General features: G+C 39.1%; 2 protein-coding genes across 2 annotated transcripts in view; one reads left to right on the forward strand and one right to left on the reverse strand.

The window, feature by feature from the left end:
* WDR11 (WD repeat domain 11) overlaps positions 1-3,033 on the reverse strand; it is a 58,853-nt gene extending 55,820 nt beyond the window's left edge. The window contains exon 1 of the mRNA XM_072424700.1: positions 2,871-3,033. Within this exon, the coding sequence (XP_072280801.1) occupies positions 2,871-2,956 (86 nt within the window). The 5' untranslated portion in view covers positions 2,957-3,033. The remainder of the gene's footprint in view (positions 1-2,870) is intronic.
* GABARAPL1 (GABA type A receptor associated protein like 1) overlaps positions 1-22,423 on the forward strand; it is a 304,992-nt gene that overhangs the window by 67,407 nt on the left and 215,162 nt on the right. The gene's annotated exons all lie outside the window — the stretch shown is intronic.

The raw sequence follows: 22,423 nt of genomic DNA on the forward strand, positions 1-22,423 counted from the left end.
ACAATGAGAATATCTATATGTAGATGTCAGCTAGTAACCAACAAACTAAGAACTTGGATGCTAGCATCCATAGACCTCCTTGGGGGTCACAGTGTTGGAACCATTGGCCAGCTACACATTATTAATATAGTAAAATCAAAATGTTCATCAGTTTCATGTGTTTAAAGATCTAACATTTTCTGATCTTTCTTGAATCCTGATCTCTTCTTACTTTATTACTATTAATAACAGTATTTATATAGCGCCAACATATTACACAGCACTGTACATTAAATAGGGATTTTACACATCCAAAACAAATGACCCTTTTAAGAACTGTACTAACCCCATCAGGTGACAGAGCCAGCAATACCAAAGCAATCCTATTAGGAAATCTAGCTGTATAGAAACCGCTGATTAGGACAAAACAGAAACCAAAAAAGGAGCAATCTTTGCATTACCAAATTTCCACTTTAAAAGTTTGACAGTGGGCAGGGCTTTATTGCCGAAAGGGACAGGTAACATCCCTTCTGCAATAAATATTTTTACCTGCCTGATTCTTGTCCCAGGATAGCCAGCACAACCCAGTTTTTCTTGTGTTTGCAGAACCTGCATAAACTCCCTGAACGCCTGCATGGGAATTATGTCATCCCAGCCCAGCCAAACACAATGACTGGAGATCAGACTGAGGAAGAATATGGGGGAACCTACTACAGAATGAGGATAGGGGAGTATCCACTGGGTTTAGTTCTGCTTTAATAGGCTATGGAAATATGAGTTTGTCCTATCCCAAATCAAATATATTCTTGCTGCAGAACATCAAATTTATATTCTGTGCCGTTCATAAAGAAGCCAGCAGAACACTTTAAGTCTCTCTTCTTATGTCTCAAATTAGAAATAATTTACTAATCAGTTCTTTCAAATCTATCTGAAAAAAAGAATCTGATACCAAATTTTGTAACAACTGATATTATTATTAGTAATAATCAGGACTTGTATAGCGCCAACATATTATGCAGCGCTGTACATTAAATAGGGTATGCATAGTGAATATTGAAGGAAGGGAAAGGGATGACAACCCTTGAGAAGGTACTTTCATACAGAGGCCTGCAGAGACATCTTCCATATTTCTGTCCTGACAGGTGCAGCTGAATCCTTTCATATAAATAAATGGGCTGGACCCATTATTAGAAACTCCTAGAAATGTTCAGCTGAATTATTCCACATAGAAATAATAGGATAAACAGCAGTGATATTTCAAAGTATCATGTATTTCAGTTATAGACAAATATACTGCTGTTCTTTCAAGAGAACCTGTCATTTTGTACTGAACAGGCAAAGTGACAGATTCTATTGAAAAACATTCCTGAACCTGCAGAAATTGTAAGTGTATTTATTTATAGAACATTCAGTCACAAAATAAATAAGATAAAAATAAAATGAAGCTTATTAAAGGTTCAAGTCTTCAGGTGAGGGCTCCAAGGAACCATTCAGGAAGCCTCTTCATGTACTGATCCAGTGACATCTGTGTAGATGACTATTAACCTCCTGAGCGGTTCATTTCTTTTATATGTCTACGGTACATGTTTTTCACAAACATGTATTTTACAGTATAATATTAGTATGAGTATAAAAAAAGTTGGAAACACAAAATCATGTCAAAATAATAAATTAAATATATAAAAATTAAATATTTAAAATTAAAAAAAATATTTTTTTTGTTTCAATTTAAAAATAAATAATATACTTATACTTTTATATTATACTGTAAAATAAATGTTCATGAAAGACAATGTACAGCTTTTACACATATAAATCCACCGGGAACTTTGGGCAGAAAACGCCGGAAGAAGAAGAAAGAAGATGCAAAGGAAGAGAGAAGACGCAAAAGACGACACGGGACGCCAGCAGATCACGTAACACTCAATTTTATTTTTTTTTCCCATAGGTTTACCTACCCTGAGTGTGACACAGAGTTACCGCTTTTAGCAACTTTTTTCTACCCTGAGTCACACTCAAGGTTACCGCTCAGGGGGTTAAATATTCAATATGAGTTGTGCTGTAAACAAGATATCCCAATGTGTTTCAGAGGTCACAAGAGTTCTTCTTCTTTATCCTCATTTGCTTTAAAGCAGAACTAAATCGAACAAAAAAATTACACTTGTCTTTAATCCCGCAGATCCCTGGCATTGGTCCTTCCTGCGATGCCAAGCACCGCCATCTCCTTTCTTCTTCCTCGGTTTTCTTGGCACATCACCCGATCTCGCACTGAGTGAGTGAGATGGTGAGGGATCGGGTGAGGTACCCGCTGTAAAGGGGCTAAAAAAAACAGCCGATTTCACGGTGCATGCATGGGATCGGCATTTCTTTCTTTTAATAAAAAAGATGTCCTAATCTCGGACATGCGCATAAGGAGCACGCAGAGCCTCCCTTCCCTGACATAGGTATCCCGGGAGGCTCTGTGCTCCCATTCAGTCTTCATCGCCACTGAAAGGAGAGGTGCTGCACCTTCTTTTTAAAAAAAAACAAACAAAAAAAAAACAGTGCTGTACTTAATAAAATAAATAGGATTTTCCCTTTACATATAAAGGTTGTCTACCCTTTGTAAAGTGCAAATGTTGTTTAGGAACACTTTAAGTTAACTAGGACAGTGCTAGAACCCCTGTCATTTTTTACTAAACAATATTTAGACCTATATACACACTTTTAATATTATTGAACATTTTAAGGCTATTTATTATTACAGACTGCACAACATGATGTATATCCTTACAGTCCTTCCATTGTGACCTCTGGAAACATATTACAGATACACCTGAGCTGTCAATGTAAAGCAAGGAGCAAAGACATGCTGCAGCTGGGTGACCTCTGACCCCGGCCCGGGAACTCACCAGTCTAACGCCCCCTTGTTGTGCTGTGTCAGCGCTCCCGTCAGGGTCCGAGTGGACAGCTTGATATTGACGGTGAACGGAATCATGTCCGGGCTGTGTGGCAGCGCTGCAAACAATATTATGAGGAGCCCGAACAGCCAGCAGCTGCCATAACTATCACACCACTTCCTTAAACGTACTAGAGACCGTAAAAATACTTCCGCGTACACGTGACGTAGTCCTGGAGAAGCGCGGCGGCCATTTTTAGTAAGGGAAAAGTGGGCAGCTGCTGGGAAGTACATAAAAAAGTTTCACTTATTAAAGGAAATCTCTCTAATTACCTTGTTTGTCCTAGCTATCAAATGTTTGAGGAAATATTCACCTATTTAAAATCTCGCACTCTAAGGAAATACATCGTGTTGTGCAGTCTGTATTAATAAATAGCCTTAAAATGTTCAATAATAATAAGTCTGTATATAATTTTCAATTTTATTTATTTGTAATTTTTTTTGACCAGTATTAGAACATTATTAAAGATGTTATTCAACCCAGAAAAGAAGTTGCAAGGCTGCGGCAGACAGCATCACATATTAGGGTAAATGCTGCAGGTTGCAGCACATGCTGCTGTTCTAATTAAATGATGCTGATTTATTCACTTTTTGACCAAGCTGGACTTGGGCTTGTTATTGTTATTATCATTCAGCAGTAGTGCAGTACAAAGTCCATAGTCATGTCACTATAGGGGGCTCACAATGTAATGTCCCTACCATAGTCATATGTCATTATCGCAGTCTAGGGGGAGTTTGGGGGGAAGCCAGTTAACCTACCTGTATGTTTTTAAAATGTGGGAGAAGACGTAAAGAGGAAGTAAACTGCGCATGCGTGCGATCCGCAATTATTTTCATTTTTGGCAAAAGGGCTCCTTCATGCGCAGAAGGAGCACCCAAGAGCCTCCCAAGATGCATGACCTAGGTATCCTGGGGGGCTCCGTGCTCCCATTTATTCTTGATCACCTAGGCGATTGAGAATTTTTTTTTTTAAAGGGTGTTGCACTTAAAAAAACAAACAAACAGAATTTTTACCTTACATAAATAGGGTTGTCTACTCTTTTATGTAAAGTGAAAATTGTGAGTTTAGGTACACTTTAAGTACATAGATGAAACCCACGCAAACACGGGGAGAACCAGCAAACTCCATGCAGATAGTGTACTGGCCGAGATTGGAACCTAGGACCTAGCGCTGCAAATGCCAAAGTGCTTTAAAGTTTACCGCCAAAAGTTTTATTTGTTGTCATTTAGGGATCAATTTAAAATGTTCAATTCTTCACTTACAGTAGACCCGCCATTAGGAGATTATGTAAGCTGCCATTGCTAAAATCATTTTTAAAAAATGCTAATTGCCTGGATATCAATCTGATCTTTTAGGCTCAGTAGTTTCAGGCATGCACCTGAAACAAGCACTGCCAGGTTTCCCTTTCAACTAAATCTGATGCGGTGTATGCACAGTTATGCTTTTGCCAGAAACCTGGCACAATCAAGAATGAATGGGAGCACAAGGCCTTGAAGGATACCTACGTCACGCATTCCGGGAGGCTCTTGGCTGCTCCTTCTGCGCATGCTTGAGCATCTTGGCCATGCGCAGAAGGAGCCCTTTCATTTAAAGGGGAAAAAGATTGCTGATCTTACGCATGTGCAGTGAGATTGGCAAGTTTTTTTCCAATCTACATCACCCAATCTCGTGCCTGTGCAGTGCGAGATCGGGTGATGTAGGAAGAAGAACACGAAAGAAAAGAAGATTGTGGCGCCTGGTGCTCCCTCTGTGGACGTATACTGGGACGACACGGGACCCGATGGAAGGAACCTCAGGACGGACAGACTGCTCTGCTCTGGCAAGGGGTCAAAACACCAACTTGCCAAGTTTAAAAAATCTCAAATCTATGGTTATATGAAGTTCTGGTACCAAATCTCCTTACCTTTCTTCAGGTGCCCATGTACTACTTCCTATTAACCATCCAGCAGTGGGGTGCTCATTGGATCCAGCTAAGGATGAGGTCAAATCTACATCCAAGGTTTAAAAACAGGAATTCTTTAAAAAATAATAATAGCTTCCGAATCCGGCGTCTCGCGAGCCGCCAGCATGCGATAGCGGCTCCTGTTTACCTCTGGGATCCCGCGATATTAGGCCGGCACTTCATCTCATCACCCACCCGCTGCAGTTTCTCCGGTCACCGGTGCCTAATGGACCGGTTTTTAGAGCGCTCCTCCGCTGTCATTAATCAGGATCTAATGGGAAAGAAAGATAAGCTGAAGGCCACCCCCTCCAAGATGGCCACCGCACCAGCATCCTCACGTGCTTCCAGCACAGCATCCTCTCAGGTACACGCTGCTGAGCTAGATGATTTATCTCACCCTAATCAGATTGCAGATGCTGTAGCAGCCCTACTTAAACCCACATTGCAAGAAGCCATTGATAATGCAGTACAGAAGGGTATTCAATCTTTAAGAAATGATTTGCGGGAACATTCTCAGAGACTGGATACCGCTGAACAGCGAATTACTCTGGTAGAGGATGATGTCACATCTAAAAGAGCTATTATTTCCACGCTAGAAGCTAAAGCACAAGCACTGCAAGACAAAGTAGAAGACCTTGAGAATAGGTCACGGCACAATAATTTGCCTATTGTGGGTCTACCGGAAAGTATTAAGCCTTCTCGATTGCTGGATATTTGTTCCACTGTAATACCACAATTATTAGGTCTTCAGACTGCCTGTAAAGTGGAACGTGCTCATAGACTGGGCCCTATGCGTAAAGAACAGTCCAATCCCCGCCCGGTGTTGGTGGCATATTCTCACTACACAGATAGAACCCGCATTCTTCAAACCTACCGTAACCAGCGTAACCTACACGTGGAAGGTGCATCCCTGCTGCTGTTTGCGGACTATTCTGCAGAGGTCTCACGCAAAAGACGCAGCTTTCAACAAGTATGCTCTACTCTATACCAACACAAATTGCGCTTTACACTAGCATACCCCGCGGTCCTTCACTTTTCTGATGACCAGGGACGCAAGTATTCTCTTACATCAGCCGAGGAAGCAGAAAGCCTGGTGCATACTTTGTTATCGGATTCAGCATCTACCCACTCTGAAAGATCTGCAAGATCCTCTACCTCCCCACCACACTCTGCGGCACGCTCTTCCATCCCGGTATATTCTCCCAAGCAACCCCGGCAGTTGGAAACACCGTCGGCCAAGAGGGTTCCTCAAACTCCCCGCTCCGAACTGCAGTCGAAGGCGAGATAACATAGAAAGAACTCAGCTCAGCTCCTAAAGTGCCTTTTTTATGTTTCTTTTTGAAATGTCACTTCCATAATTCTTGCCATATGAGGTGTGAGCCCGCCCCTGACGGCATTGTAATGTTTTTGCATAGGCTATTGCCTTGGTTTGTACTTTGTTGCTCAGCAAGGAAAAAATTAAAGTCATTCCTCCTTGTTGTCCGTCCTTTCCCCTATGTTTCCCTGTTGTTTTCCCTTTGTTTTTTTGTTTGTGTTTTCGGAAACACTCACCGTTTATGGTCTCACAGCCAATCTAATTTTGAAATCTCCTATCTATATTCTGATACTCAGGGATTACCTATGCCAGCCAAGCTTTTTATCAATCATCTGTATAAGTCCGATTTAATGTCATTACCCTCCTCCTCACCTGTAATGGCCATATTACTGTTACATTATGGTTGCTCTTATTTATGTATGATTAAGCCATGTTTTAAGATTGTATGCGAGTAATCTCTTGGAATGTCAAGGGTTTGCGTTCCCCTAACAAGCGCATGTCCGTACTATGCTATTTAAAACGGCTGAGTCCGGATATTGTACTGTTACAGGAAACTCATTTGGGCAGTGGTGATTTTCATAGAATGAAGAAGCTCTGGGTGGGTGAAGTATATGGAACACCTTCTAATGACCAGAAGGCTGGAGCAATGATCCTGATACATAGATCTTTTCAGGGCAAGGTTAAGACGGTGCAAAGTGATTCTGCAGGTCGCATTATCAAAGTTCTTCTACAACTTCATGACCAGGACCTCTCAATATATAATATATATGCACCAAATTCTCCGCCTTCAACCTTTTTCCAAGATATATCATGCTGGATAGCTCAAGATCCCACCCCCTCCAAAATTGTAGGGGGTGATTTTAACTCAGTTATGGTGGATTCGGAGGACAGGAGTTCTAGTCATGTAGATTGTGCTGGGAGACGGACATCTCGCTCAAAGCTGTCGGATTTTATCTCTGCTATGTCTTTAAATGATGTTTGGCGACAGTATCACCCTCTAGAAAAACAGTACAAATTTGTCTCTCAGGCCCATGTATCCCAAGCTCGCCTAGATTACTTGTTCTGTACAGACGCCATTATGTATAAAGTAGAGTCTCAAGAGATTCATACTATGGTGATCTCGGATCACTCCCCCATTTCTCTTGTGCTGCGAGACCAATACCCCAAGGGGGATTATGTTCCCTGGCAGTTTCCTTCCTACTTGGCCAAAGACCCAGAGTTTCAGGCAGTGTTGAAGTCAGCATGGCTTGAATATGTTCAACACAATGCTGCCCATAGGAACGACCCGATATTGTTCTGGGAAGCAGGTAAGGCTTACTTGAGAGGTAGGATCATTTCCTTTATGGCGAAAAGATAAAGAAAGACAACTTTATCCTATTTTTCAAGCGCAACAGGAGCTTAGACTGGCGCAACAAGCACTGACAGATAACCCTACCCAAGATATTAAACAAAAGTGGTTTGGCTCTCTCAATATGAACAGCTAAAAAGTAAATACAGATCCCTAGAGTATCATAAATTTGGCAATAAATCAGGTAAAATGTTAGCCAATCTGGTACGTACCGGCTACAAGACGACGTATATTCCCAAATTAAATACAACAATGGGTATGGTGGTTACCTCACCTAAAGAGGTGAACCACTACTTGGCTCAATATTTCCAAAATCTATACTCCTCTCCAACAGCAGATTTACAGGCTGGGAGGGCATTTCTATCAGAGGTTACCCTACCCCAATTACAACCAAGTGATATTGATGATCTTAATGCACCCATTACTACAGGACAAATATTGGCCACCATTGCTTCCCTAAAAAATGGAAAAGCCCCAGGCCCTGACGGGTTCACCACGGAATTTTTCAAAATGCTGAAGGATGAGGTGGTGGAAGATCTCCATGCACTTTACTCTACCCTTTGGGATCGGGGTATGTACTTTCGTTCTGGCCAGGAAGCTTATATAAGACTTCTTTTGAAAAAAGATAAAACCTCTTGCGATCTGGACTCATATCGCCCCATTTCTTTAGTAAATATAGATGCTAAGATTCTGTCCAAAATTCTTGCAGACAGGCTGGTCAGATTATTGCCCTCCCTTATCTCCCCTTCCCAAGTGGGTTTTGTTCAAGGTAGAGCGGCAGTGACCAATATTAGGAAGGTACTAGTTGCACTGGAGACCGCCAAACACCGGCCTGATCCAGATCTGGCCATTGTTGCTATAGACGCACATAAGGCATTTGATACAGTAAACATACCATGGCTCTTTACGGTACTGAAACATGTTGGTATTAGGGGTTCCTTCCTCACATTGCTTGAGGCTATGTATGCTTCTCCAACTGCTTGTATACATACGCCAGGATTTTTATCAAGTCCCATTGCCCTTCATAGAGGGACTAGGCAGGGGTGTCCGTTATCTCCTCACCTTGCTCTGGAACCATTGGTTAGATACTTGGATTCCACCCCTTTATTGCATGGAATCCCAGTTCAAACAAGTGCTCTACGTTCTGCCTTTTTTGCGGATGATATCCTGATCTTTACATCCAACCCACGACATGACAGCAATAATATCCGAACTGTGTTTCAGGCTTTTGAGAGCTTTGCTGGGCTGAAAATAAATTTTGACAGAAGTGAGATTTTATCTTTAACTAGAGTTGCGGATAGTTGGAGGACATATGTGCCTTTTAAAGTGGCAGCCCACTCCATCACATATTTAGGACTCCATATTGGACGCTTGCCATCATCTCTTTATGCCCTGAACTATCCGCCGCTGATTGCCAAAATACAAAAAGAATTGAGGATGTGGGAACATCTGCCCCTATCGTTCCTACGCCGTTGTCACCTAGTAAAGATGATGTCATTTTCCAAATTGCTTTATCCGATGCAAACATTGCCTCTTCTACTTACCCATGCTGATGTGAACGCTCTTAATAGGGCTTTCACGAAATTTTTATGGACGGAGGGGGGGGTGTGGGTTTCCCCAATATAAGACTCTACAATCTGGCCACATTGACCAGACATGTTGTAGACTGGCTTGGGGGTTCATCCTGTTACTCCAATCTACATTTGGAGAGTGCAATTTCCTATGCCTGGAATCTATGTGCTATGTTACATTGTAGTTTCTCTGCCATTCCTGTCTCTTTGCGCCATAATATTTTAATTAGAGACACAGTGGTTACATGGAAGGTGCTCAGACAGCGGTTCAAACTGCCAGTTCGTATATCTCGTTATCTGCCCATTTGTGGTAACCCCATGTTCCCTCAGGCACAAGAACACGCAGCGTTCGAGATATGGAAACGAAAAGGTCTGATGTACTTTAGAGAGCTCTTCCAACCAGAGGACTCTACTAAACTTTCCTTGTCTAGTGTGCAGGTGACATACAATATCCCACGCTGGGCCCTTCATCCGCTGTATTACAGTCAGGCTATGTCATACCTCCAATCTTTAGCTCTCCAATATGCAGAGATGTTTCGACCTAACAGCTTTGACAAACTTTTACCATTGTCTCCACCTAATATATCCAATATATATGCATGTCTTCTGCCTATTTTTACTAAACCTTTGTCATCTTCCAATGTAAAACAGTGGCAGAAGGATTTTTCCCTATCCTGACATAGTGGAATGTATTATACAAGGTTATCAAACGGTAAGACAAAGTATGGTCAATGAGAATTGGAGGGAATCTCAGTTTATGCTACTGCACAGGGCCTACAAAGTGTTCAGACCCTCCATATCGGCCTCACAGCCTAGATCCTAGCATCTCCAGTGCCCCAAGTGCAGCTGTTCAAATGCTTCTTTGTCACACCGGTTATGGTTTTGCCCGGAGATCACTACATTTTGTTCTCAAATACTCAGGTTTATATCCACTGTAACTGGTCATACCGTACCATCCACTCCTGTTCTGTTGCTGTTCGGTTCCTGGGATGGTATAGACATGGATAATATACCTCGATCTGTACGAACTTGGACTAACATCTGTCTTTTAGCTGCCAGGCGAGCAATTATGCAGAACTGGATACAACCCCAACTCCCTGGCTTGGAACAAGCTATCGCCGTCCTGAAGACCCTGTTCCACAGAGAGATGTTGGATGCTAAAATGCAAGGCGATGACTCTATCACCCGTTTCTGGACACACTGGTACAAGTTTTTGGTCTATGCATTTACTGCTTTGGACTGTGCTTCGATTCTTGAAATGTTCAAATACTCTACATGGTATATAACCAATATATCTGGATGACTGTGTGATCATTTGATGTTAACATTATGATATCAATAACGCTACAATTCTGAGTGTTCCCGTTCCATTCCCCCTGTTTGTCCTATCCCCCCCTCCTTCTAGTTATAGTTGTATAGTTGTATATGTATATGTATAAATGAAAATAAAAACAGTTTTCAAAAAAAAAAAAAAGTAATAATACCATTTTATAATATACAGTAACTTAACAAAAACTGACACCTCTGTCCTCCAATAAAAAAGTGATTGTGGCTTTCTTTCATCAAACATTCTTGATGTTTTTGAGACCTCACAGAAAGTCTATAAACAGATTTTACCTACCTTTCAAATATTAAACCTCTTCTCTTGGTATTATAACTCGTGTCACTTTGATTCTGAGCCATTTGTGTCAAAGAAGATTTGCCACATGAAGATCAGATCCAATTCTAAAACTGATGGCCAGCTGAGATTCTTCAAAGTGACAGAAAATTGCATGTTGTTTATTAAATTTGTAGTAAAGGGAATTGAAAAGGCATGTAGCATATTCTCCATGGTTGATTTATAATTAAAAATATGTTTCTTCTCTTAGATGTTGGGAACTTGAAGCATCAAGCAGGCATCCCGCCAGTTGTCATTACCGGAGTTTGACCTACAAACATAAGGGAACTGCACGCTGGGTGTACCGGGATGTCTGAGCCTTTATTTGTCGCTGTGACAAGCATGATACTACTTGTGCCTCATGGATAAGCCTGAGATGGAGGTGTCTGGGAGCACAGAGAGGTGACAGTCTGGTAATAGAAAAAGAAGGCATCAGGCGCAGCTAGAAAAAAAGTGAGAATTCGCAGGAGGAAACATTTTCATTTGATTTTGTCCTCTGACTGGCTCAAAGCATTTTTTCATCACTTTTTGGGTGTCATTTAATTCCCATATTTCAGACTGAAATAAATGTCTGATTTAAAACTCTGGTGTTTACTGTAGGGTAAATGTAAAAAACACAAGAGCTTCTTGCTCAACTTTTTCTAAATTGCAGACAAAACACTAAATTTAGTCTAAGTTTTTATGTGTATGACTGGGAAATGTCTTAAAAAGTTTTACGCCAGACGTAAAATTAAATAGAATCTGCATAACATATTCTTGGTTGCAGTGTTCCTAGGGTTCCTCCAGAGGTTGCTGGAAGTTCCTTGAGCAACGAGCAATTATTGACTTTCAGCCCAAAAAATCACTAGTGTTAGTTAAACTGACCTATCTATAAGGGTGACATCTATAAGGGTGATTGACCCTCACATTAATCTATTATGACATGTGGATATATATATCATGGGTTGCTTGAAGACCTAAAATGTTTTTCAAAGGGTTCCCCACATTAAAAAGGTTGAGAAACACTGCCTGGTTGTAAAACCAAGAAGACATAAAAAAATTGGATTTTACGCAATAACAAAGCCAAATGGGATCAAGCAGTCAGTTGTAGTAAACCTTCCATCCATATTCTGCTATATTTCATAAAAAGGAAAGGAAACAAATGTGTTCTTATACAGAACAATTTTAAAGGACCTCCTTTGAGAGGAAGGGCATATTGCATTCAAATGTGATGACAAGAAACATACTGGTGGGAGAAGAGAAGTAAGAGATGATCCTGTTTGACAACCAAAGAAGCAAGAGGACAAGCTATCTCTCTGCTTCCCCTTCATCCAATCACACAGTGGGGAATAGGTAGATCATAACCTACCTATAGATTTCAACAAACCTTTATGATCATCCAGTTATGCTGCATCGTACGTCACACCTAAGAAGCGGTTTAAAGGCGAAACACGTCAGTATACATACGACTGCAATTACTAATCGAACATTTGAATGTTCAGTTATCTACTGCTAGTACCCTTTGGTACATCAGGAATATTCTGCATAGCGCCATTTATGTCATATGCCATACAATACTATTGACTTTGTAATGCTATTGCCAAGTTGTTACATGACTAAAACTACCTAAAGTAAAACCACTTTTTCTTGCGCAGAAGGAGCCCTTTCGCCAAAATGGAAAAAATTGCAGATCTCACGCATGTGCACTTTACTCCCTCTTTAAAAAAAAAAACCCTCTGTCTGTCTATACTCGTCTGCAATTCGTATAGTCAGCAACAGACCCAATAATGAGATCACCAATTCAGTTACATTATCTGAAAGGGGTATGTAAATTCAAAATGTTAGCACAAATACAGCAGCTTTGGATGTATCACTATTGTGTTTTAGGCTGTTTGCTTAGGTTTAACATCATAAATTAGATTATGGCACAATAATGCACAAGACTCAACAAACTTTCATCTCCATTCATGCTACTGGTTTGCCTTGCTTCTCATTCCCTTCGCTGCAATAAACTCCATTTGTCCTCTCTACATTTTCCACTATCTTTATACCTCCAGAGTGCCTGACTCTAATGGGCATGGCAGGGACTTGCAGGCACATATAACTAACTTCTGTGCAATGTTTACCTATGGCAGTCTCTCAATACTGTTTGTGCAGAAGTATTATTCTCTGGGTACTGTAGAGGATGCTAGTCTGAACAAATATGAGGATTTCTTGTACCTTTAGGGATCATAAAAATGTGACTAATAGAGATCGGTTGTTTACATGTAAGAATTTTATGTTTTCACACCTCTTTTATGGTGATGCATTAATTATATTCTGGCCTGAGCTATTCCTCTCTTTGCTACGTAATTTATTTCCAAGAAATTAATGGGTTAAGGACTGTTTGCCTAAGTTATTGTCCTATGAAGTCATATTCTGTCCCTACTGGTTCAATTAGAAGTGACAAAGTAGTGTTCAAGGATTAAGCGATTTCTTGCACCGGGCGGTGTGTTCCTGTTCTGCCTGTTATGAGGATACTTCACAACATCCATCTCTGAAAGCATTAATTATTCTCACTTTTCGTTTTCTCAAGCAACGAGAAATAATAATTTCCCAATAGAACACTAAGCTTTTTTCAACTCTTATTAAAGTCTCAGCATTAAATTATTCCAGCCGCTCCATAGCAGGCCACAAAAGCTGATATATCTTCCGCTTGGATGCTGCCAAGGCGCTCGGAAAGTGATTCTTCTTAGCTTTTGTCAGAAAGGTTTATGACATTGAAGGTAAAGAAATATGTAATAATTCCCATGCCAAAGATGCGTAACAAATTGGAATTAAGGCCACAGTGCTACAACCTAAAAATTTAACACATAGGAGACCCTAGGGATATATTTTTGCTGTATAGATGAGCTGAGCTTACCTAACAATTGGTGAATATACCTTATTTACCAGGAATTTTTGTTTTTCTATAGATAAATGAAAATCTTGTCTTACTTCAAGTGTATGTATGCCCAAAAAAGTAACCTTTGAGATGTAACTTAATACACATTGTAACAGTTAGTGTTGCTTATTCTAAAAAAAATGGATACGTATCTTTTATCCAGTTGTTACTAAGGTGGTGGTGTTGTCCTTTTGCCATGTGCCAGGTGTTGTCCTCTTTGTTGCTTCTAGCCACTGTGAAGCTTCAGCTTTACAATACTGTAATGGAGATGTTCATGTTTGGGTTTTGGGGAAGCAGGCCACTGTATGGCTTTGTGAAATGGCTTTGTGAAATGGTTGGGAATGCTTTCTCCCCATTTATAAATGTTTACAGGTAGTCCCCGAGTTAAGGACGTTCAACATAAGAATGACTCCTAGATACGAACAAGGCTTCCCTGCTTTCTCCTGTGCAGGACGTAGGCTTGATGGGGGGAAAGGGCGGTTTGCATGACTTGCAGAAGAAATCTTTTGCTAAACACAGCTGAGGTTGTGGATGATCTTAAGAGCTGAGCTGATCTGTAGCATTCTGTAACCCTTTAATGACCAAGACAAACTCTGCAGCTGTTTTTTTTTTTTTTGTTTTTTTTTTTTGCATATTAAAGCACAGCTTGCTACAGAAGTTAATAAATGTCTTGAATGTTTGTTTTTTTTGCTTTGTTTGTGATTAGCTTAATATGTTGGGACAAACATCTGTGCTAATTGCATTTATTAAAATAATGTACCTGTTCCGACTTACAAACAAATTCAACTTAAGAACAAACCTACAGTCCCTATTACGTATGTAACCCAGGGACTACCTGTATATGTTTAATGTTTTTTTCTTTTAACAGTTTGAGTTTCCATGTGCTTTAAGCTGGGCGTTGTGTAAAAATTGCCATCAATTAGGGGTAAACTCTCAGGTTTTGATTATCACTTAAAATCTAATAGGCTGAATATAACCAGTAGTTGCAGATAGCAGTTACACTTTATTCTAAAGATGTACCAATCTAAAATCTCCAATCACAAACCATATTTCAGTGATCTGTTTAAGGCAAACAATAATGTAATAGGTTTACAGGGCATAAACACCCTTACTATTGCTTTATCTAATATTCTAAATAGAAATTTTTGTAATCTGGGTCTTAAAAACTTACTATAAATTCTTCTAACATATGGTCATATCATTATGGATAGCGAATGTCTTGACTTCCACGTAACACATTACTGACAGATATAATGAGCAACAGCCGCTTATTTCCCAATGGCAAATCAAACATAAAAATGCCCAATCAGGCTTATCCTAAACTACTTATCTTCTTCCATGTATTAATATATCCGTTTGCAATGGAAAGTCTCTCATACATATTTAAGAATGTTTTAAAATTCCCTTTCATGCAGACTAACCTTTCTTTCAGCTGAAGTTCTGTTTTTCTGTTCCTCAGCGATCAGTTAGTATCTAATAGGGTAGCACCAGAACTCCTGCAATGCAAATGGCATCATGTTGTAAAACATAAGTTTGACATGCAATGACAGAGTTCTTTTGTCAGCAGATAGAAATTTTTTTATACACACAGCATAATGAATTGTGGACATTTTCCAGGAGAACTGGCATGCAGCGTTTATACTTTTTGCTTACCTATGGCTTTCTTTTTTATCTTAAATGCTGTTTGGTCACAATATGTGGGAGAAAGTAAAGAAATGGTCGTCATGGCAACCGGCCCTGTACAAATCAATGTGTTCTGATTTTAATCACAGTGATAGAAGAAAATAATGAAACTGAAATGTTCTGCCTCTAGACCCTCGGACTACAATACCAGGTGTCAATTCTCAGGGCAGCTGAGCAGACTAGCTGGTATAAAAACACTGGTTTTAATCAATAATCTACTGACTATAGAAAGAATTGGTATTATAACATTGCTGGACTTTTTTATAGGTTTTTATATACAGTTTTTAGGCTTGTAGAATGGACGACGGTCACTGGAGACAGTCAAAATTCACCATGAATATTCAAACTGGCCAGGCTTGAATGTCCTGGAACAATCCCACCTGCAAAGGCCAGCTCATCCCTAAATTGGAGTGATTGCTTCAGGTGGCCATAGAGATCATATGGCCAGATGAACAAGTATGGTCCAACATGCCCAGTTCAGCCCAAAATTGATAATCATGTTTTACTAATTAGGTTTATACAGAAGAGATGAGTTAGACATGTCCACACAGCCCTATTACCAGCTTGTTCCAAGGAAAAAAATCTATCGGATACTTTTAAAAATATCTGTGCAGTTTTTTCCCTCTTCCTTGTTGGTGTAAATAATCCTGGAGCAATCTAAAAGTGGTATTACATGAGACCTAACTTACTTTTAGATCTAGCTTGAGCCAAACTTTTTTCTTGGCTTTAGAAAGCACAACATATTCCTTAAGCCATACCTGCCCTCGCCAAACCATATACATTTTTGCAAGATTTTCCCAGAATCATGGCATCCTAATATCAGGGTTGTATCTTTGGGGCAGTATATTCATTGTTTTACACTGAAGCTGAAAACAGGTAGGTGTTCTCAGCATCTCTCACTGAACATCTATGCTTTTTGGGTATGAGGGCGAGAAATACCACTGACCACCAATGCTTTATGATACCACTGACTACCAATGCTTCTCAGGGGGAAGATGGCAAACACCAATGACTATTAATACTTTTTAGTAAGAGAGTGCCCACCAAAGCTTCCCAAAGGAAAGTTGGAAAACACCACTGACTAGTATTGTTAGGGTAACCCCCAACCTTTTGGGCAGGATGGACACCACTGTCCACCTATACCTTTCAAATGGGCAAACATCATGTGTCAGCAATGCTTTTAAAAGGAGGGGCACCACTGACCACCAATGCTTCTGGGGGTTGATTGGGGAACAATAATACTTTAAAGCAAGTAAGAGATCTTTACTGACCACTGCCTAGGAAGGGAGAGAATAAGGTCAATTCACTGTCCACCAATGCCTGTAAAGAAGGGTTAGGATTAGGATTCATTAATTGCAGGAATATTCATTGCGGGGCTTTTAGCGCATACTGTCCCACATTAAGTCAATGAGCCTGATTTTATAAAGCTCTTTAGGGCAGAAGAAGATAAAGCTGGGTGATCCAGTAAACCTGGAATCCATTTCCTAAAACTAATTTGCTATTTGCTAGCAATTTTGTTTCAATCCTAAACCAGATCCATTGCAAGTCTGCTGGATCACCAAGATTCACTGATGAAAGTATATTTTATACAATCCTGTCGAGCTTTAATAAATCAGGCCCAATGTCTGTAAAGTGTATTAGTACCATGTGCATTTGGAGAGGGGAATTTCCTCCTCCAACTGATACAGATGTTAGAATGGGGTATTTTTCCTCCCATTGATGATAATGATGGGGAATCGATTCCCCCACTGACTATAATTTTTTCTTTTTCAACTGAATGATATATCAACATTTGTGGTTAGGTTTATACTGTAATATACAGTATTGGAATAGTGTGGTTGTCACTCTCACTGGGAATATTAAAACTATTTCCATCTAAATAGCAACAAACAAGATCTCTTGCTCAATGCCTTTTATGACTGTCACACCAGAGATGCTAGTTTATCAGTAATAAATCTGTAACTGCCAGGCAGTTTAAATGGCAGACAACAACATATACTCAAAAATCAAGTAAGCGATACCTTTCTAAACAGCAAATGGCTATTTTACCTTGCTTATGAATGTTTATTATTCTGAATGCAAAAAAAATGCAGGTTCTAAACAGACTTCAAAACTGGAACCCAGTCATGCTCAGAAATTTGGAATGGCCATTGAAGGGAATGAGGTTCTTTGCCAGAGCTGTTAAAATGTATCCTCATGCAGGTTGTGTACACCAAGTTACTCTGATGTGCAGAATCCCCTATTGCTGCTAACTGGGTGTAGTGGGAACAGGAATTTTTAACCTCTACAGGTAACCAATTCTTATTTCATAATGATTTTAAGTGAAACTCTTTGTTAATACAGAACACTAAATTAAATTGTAGTCTTGTGAATCACATAAAATCTCTAACTGTGCCAATCTTAAGGGGCTTTTACACTTATGTTGTATTATAATTTGTGTTACTGCCACACACAGCAACACACCAACCATTTATTGCAAAGGGCTGCCTAACACCATGTGCTTCAACACATGAAAAAGTGTTTATGTGTGAATATGCTCTAAAACTGAGAATTGAGCTTTGTATTTCAAGAGAATATTCTAGTTTTCCTGGCTACAGAATTATTGGAAAAAAAAAGATTTGTATATACCTATTAACAAAGCTTTCCAAATATTCATTTATGCATATCAGCGCTATGCAAAAAAGGGTGTTGGAATACTCACAGGGTACGCATTGAAACATTCTCCAATAGCGGTTAAATGCAGAAACAGCTAATTTATGTAACTGTTACATGTCGCTAATTGTGGGTATGCAGGAGACCATTATCATGCAGTCTGCACTAGATAATAACTATTCAGCTCTTTTATTTATTCACAGCTGCTCGGTTACAATGAGCTAATTGTTGTTTTTTAATCTTCTGCATAGGATGCATTAAACTGTTTTGCTTTACACATAAAAATGTTTTATTATCAAAGGGTAATTTCACAGTTTTTATGCCCTTTGCCAATCTGTGCAAACACAGTTATGTTAGGCTTTTTAAGCAAGCAGTTGGTAAATATTTAAGGCTGCTACCTAATGGCAACCCTTCCATTGTAGAGCAGATTAAGAGCAGCAATTAAGGTTGGCTGTTACATTACCAATGGGTCATTGTGTTTTTAGAGCATTATCAACACAGGGATAGGAAAATTTGTAACAGTTGAACTTCTGACCTGATCATTGACTACTAGCACCTATGACCCTGCTCAAGAAACTATGGATTATGACATTATTATTATAATTATGCAGCATCATTCACAATTCCTCTTTGTACACCTCTAAGTTACAGACTTAAACCCGGCCATGTTTTTTTTAAAGCCCTGTACAGATATCAGGTAGACTTCAGATGATTGTTGCTAGAAGCAATCTTTCATTTCTATCATCATTCAGGTTGCTTGAACTTACCATTGCACTTGTTGCCAACTCTTGCCTTGGTGTTAGGTATGCTGTAGAAGCTGGGAAGAAGAACACTGCCTATTTAAAAGAAGGGCTTAATGGACTTCCATGTTATTGTTACCTCAGTATATGGATTTCTCCCAAATGAAACAACTTTTTAATAATAATTTAGGGTGAAATAACTGTAATATTAGTTAAGGGACCACAATCAGATTGGTATGTTAATAATTAGCACATTGCATCATTTGATGGCACTTTAGAAGGGCAGAAAAATAAATAAATATTAACATATAAATACTGTATTTTCTTTGCCAGGCACTTTATAATAACAGGTAAGTTTAGTCATAGATCAGAACCTTCCAACATAAATAGTGTAAGTTAGTGTAGTGTAGTAATAGTGTAGATCACCTTGCTTGCACACACTTTTTCAGTTCTTAGTGCTAATTTTCAATTGGATTTAGGTCAGGGTTTTGTGAACAACACATTGCTATAGTCGTTAAGCAATTAAAAACTAATTTTGCAACCACTTTGGAGGTATACTTATGGTAATTGTCCATTTGAAAGACCCATTGGTGACTGAGCTTTTTTTGCTGAGTTCATGTAATGCTGCTTCAATATATCCTAATAATGCTTCTTCCTCATTATGCCATCTGTAACTTAGGCAATTAAATTTGGAATCATCCTAAATTCAGTTGACGTTCCCCCCAAGCAGGTGCTGTTAGGGCAGTGTCTATACATGCACTACAAACAGCTGCAAAATGATTAGCTGCCATGGACAACACATGGGCCTGATTTATGAAAGCTCTCAAAGGCTGGAGAGAATACACTTTCACCAGTGAAGCTGAGTGATCCAGCAAACCATACACTTTCACCAGTGAAGCTGAGTGATCCAGCAAACCTGGAATGGATTTCTTCAAAGTCATTTGCTATTTGCTAGCAAATGTTTTGAATCCTGGACCAGATTCATTTTAGGTTTGCTGGACCACCCAGCTTCACTGATAAAAGTGTATTCTCTCCAGCCTTCGAGAGCTTTCATAAATCAGGCCCCTTGACTTTTCTTACCTCCATTTTTGTCAGCATTATGTCACACCTCCTTTTTCTAGTTGGAGATAATCTGTAATCTCATCTCAGTGTTTACCATGGCTACAGTAAACTGAGCAACTAATGCAGTAGCACTTATATTACACTAAACAAATCTCTGAGGTCAGACAAGACACATTGACTTCATTTTGTGTAATGAATAAAGCAGGATGTGTGTAATGTTTAGCAATTTGCTGATTAAATTATCTGTGGCATGAAGCTTGCTGAAAACATAAAACCATAATATCATTACAGAGCTAGAGAACTCCTAGACACAGAAAGAATTAAACAAACAGAACATCTGTAAAGGTGCATGTTCTGAACTGCAATCCAGCGATGTGCAGACTACAAATGTACATTGCAAATGTGAGAGGTCTAAATGTGCAATATCTAGATGTGGATTGCCAAGACATACTTGGCCCAAATGTTCATTTTAGGACACCTCTCAAAATTTCAGCTTCTGAGAAATATTACATACCATTGGATAATTTAACCCACCACTGAACATCCATAATATCTACTTTGGGTGAACTGAACCTAATTCAGAACATAAATGAGAGAAAAAGGTATGTAACCTTTTATTAATATTATTATTATTATTAATAATATTAATAATAATAACAATAATAATAAAACAGTATTTATTTAGCACCAACATATTACGCAGCGTTGTACATTAAATAGGGTTGCAGGGTTGTATGTTTTTTGGAGGAAACCTAGGAGAATAGAAATATGACAGCTTCCCTATGTATGTCCAAGTAAACATTAGACCATATAAACAATAAACTAACCTTTTAATCTAACATAAGTAATTAGAGGAAAGTCATTTTCCACACAGACTGCGTCCTGCTTAATGTGCCTTTGCACTTTGTGAACATTCTAGTTATAAATTGGCTGAGCCTAAGGGCATATCTGGGCCTTCTTTGTAATATATTACCTGTCTAGATGGAGTTAACCTCCAAGTACATTGTGCTCTCAATTTAAAATTCACGTGGCCCAGTTTTGAAATCATTGATCAGAAATTTGACCTTCCTATTAGTAGAAACTTCATGAAAGTGTCAAATAACTCACACAAAAGTTATGCAAATATATGTAAGAAAAACTTGTGTGTTTATTGCTATTGCAGTTTTTAAATGAGACATTTTTTTTTTACTTGCTGGCAGATGAGCTCAGCAGGCTGCATGTGTAGTTTGCTTACAATGCATCTCATTAATTTTTGCACCACCTGCTTATTATACATTGAATTAACAAGATGACATTTTTTCTTTTGCTACTGACGTCTACCTAGCTGTACTTACTAAGCTGTGAATATTTTACACTGACTATGCCAGTAACCTAAACAGTTAGAGAAGCACATTCCTGCAATTTTGCATCTTGGCTTCTTTCACATGCAAGAGAGTAGTGGCCAGTGTATATATCAATAGTTTATGAATTATTTACCAGATACCATACAAATAGACACAAGGGAGTCTAGGTTTTCACACAACATTCTCATAAAATTCACCCAGGTTTCACAAATTTGGTACGTGACTCTAACTTTAACTATGAATATTGTTTAAACGTTAACTTTAACTATGAATATTGTTTAAATGTTAAATGGATTTTGTGTAAAAATATTTTTAATATTTTAAAGTCTAGGAACAAGGCAAGGCTCATTTAAGGTACGGTACCTGTACACATTCAAATTAAATCACAAATGTTTGGAAACCAAAAACTCTGACCTTTCACACTTTCTAAAGTTTATAAAGAAGAACACAAGTCTTAGATTACTTACTATACCATGGCATACAGATTTGAATTTAACTCTGATCATCCCCTTAGACCTCATAACCAAATGCCCAGAACCATAGCACTTTTTCCCAGAGCAAAATGCATTTCATGACTGTGTTAGCTTTTTTACCCTAAAGAAGCAGATATGGCCTGGTAATGTAGAGTTTCTTTTTTAACATAACTTTTTTCCATCCTCCCTCTTCTCTTCTTTCACTAGCCGTAACAAAGTGTGAGACACAGCATAGGCTAAAGCTCAGTCAACATCAGTGATGTTTACATGAAAGGCCCTGGCTGCTTTGCAGACTTCCAAAATATCTGTCTCTTGGGATGATGTATCAATTTTTTTATGAGTATTATTACCAAAAGCAACTACAAGGTCATGGTCTTGTGTTATTATTCATCTATTGTTACTGCTCCATCAACCACTGGGGTATAGGCCCAGCACACGTCCATTGCACTATTCTGCAAACACAAGGATAATTTAGAGCAGCGGTCGCCAACCAGAGGTCTGTGGACCACTGGTGGTCCACTAAACAAATTGGTGATCCATTGAAAAATTTGGACATTATTTGCAATTTTTATGTTTTATTAATATGAAAACAAAAATATTATTCTAATAAATTCTTATTATCTGAATGACAATTTTCATCTTTATATTTCACTAAATTTACGAACTGTACTAGAGACAAAAAACAAGGGAGGCGCAGTGTGACGTCAGTGTAGTAAAGTTCTGCTGACTGCTCTGCTCCCTGATTGGCTGAGGAAAGGGAAATCCTGATGATGCTTGAACTGTCATCAGGATTTCCTATTTCTCAGCCAATCACAGA

The sequence above is a fragment of the Pyxicephalus adspersus genome, chromosome 10, assembly GCF_032062135.1.
Source record: "Pyxicephalus adspersus chromosome 10, UCB_Pads_2.0, whole genome shotgun sequence".
Lineage (NCBI taxonomy): Eukaryota > Metazoa > Chordata > Amphibia > Anura > Pyxicephalidae > Pyxicephalus > Pyxicephalus adspersus.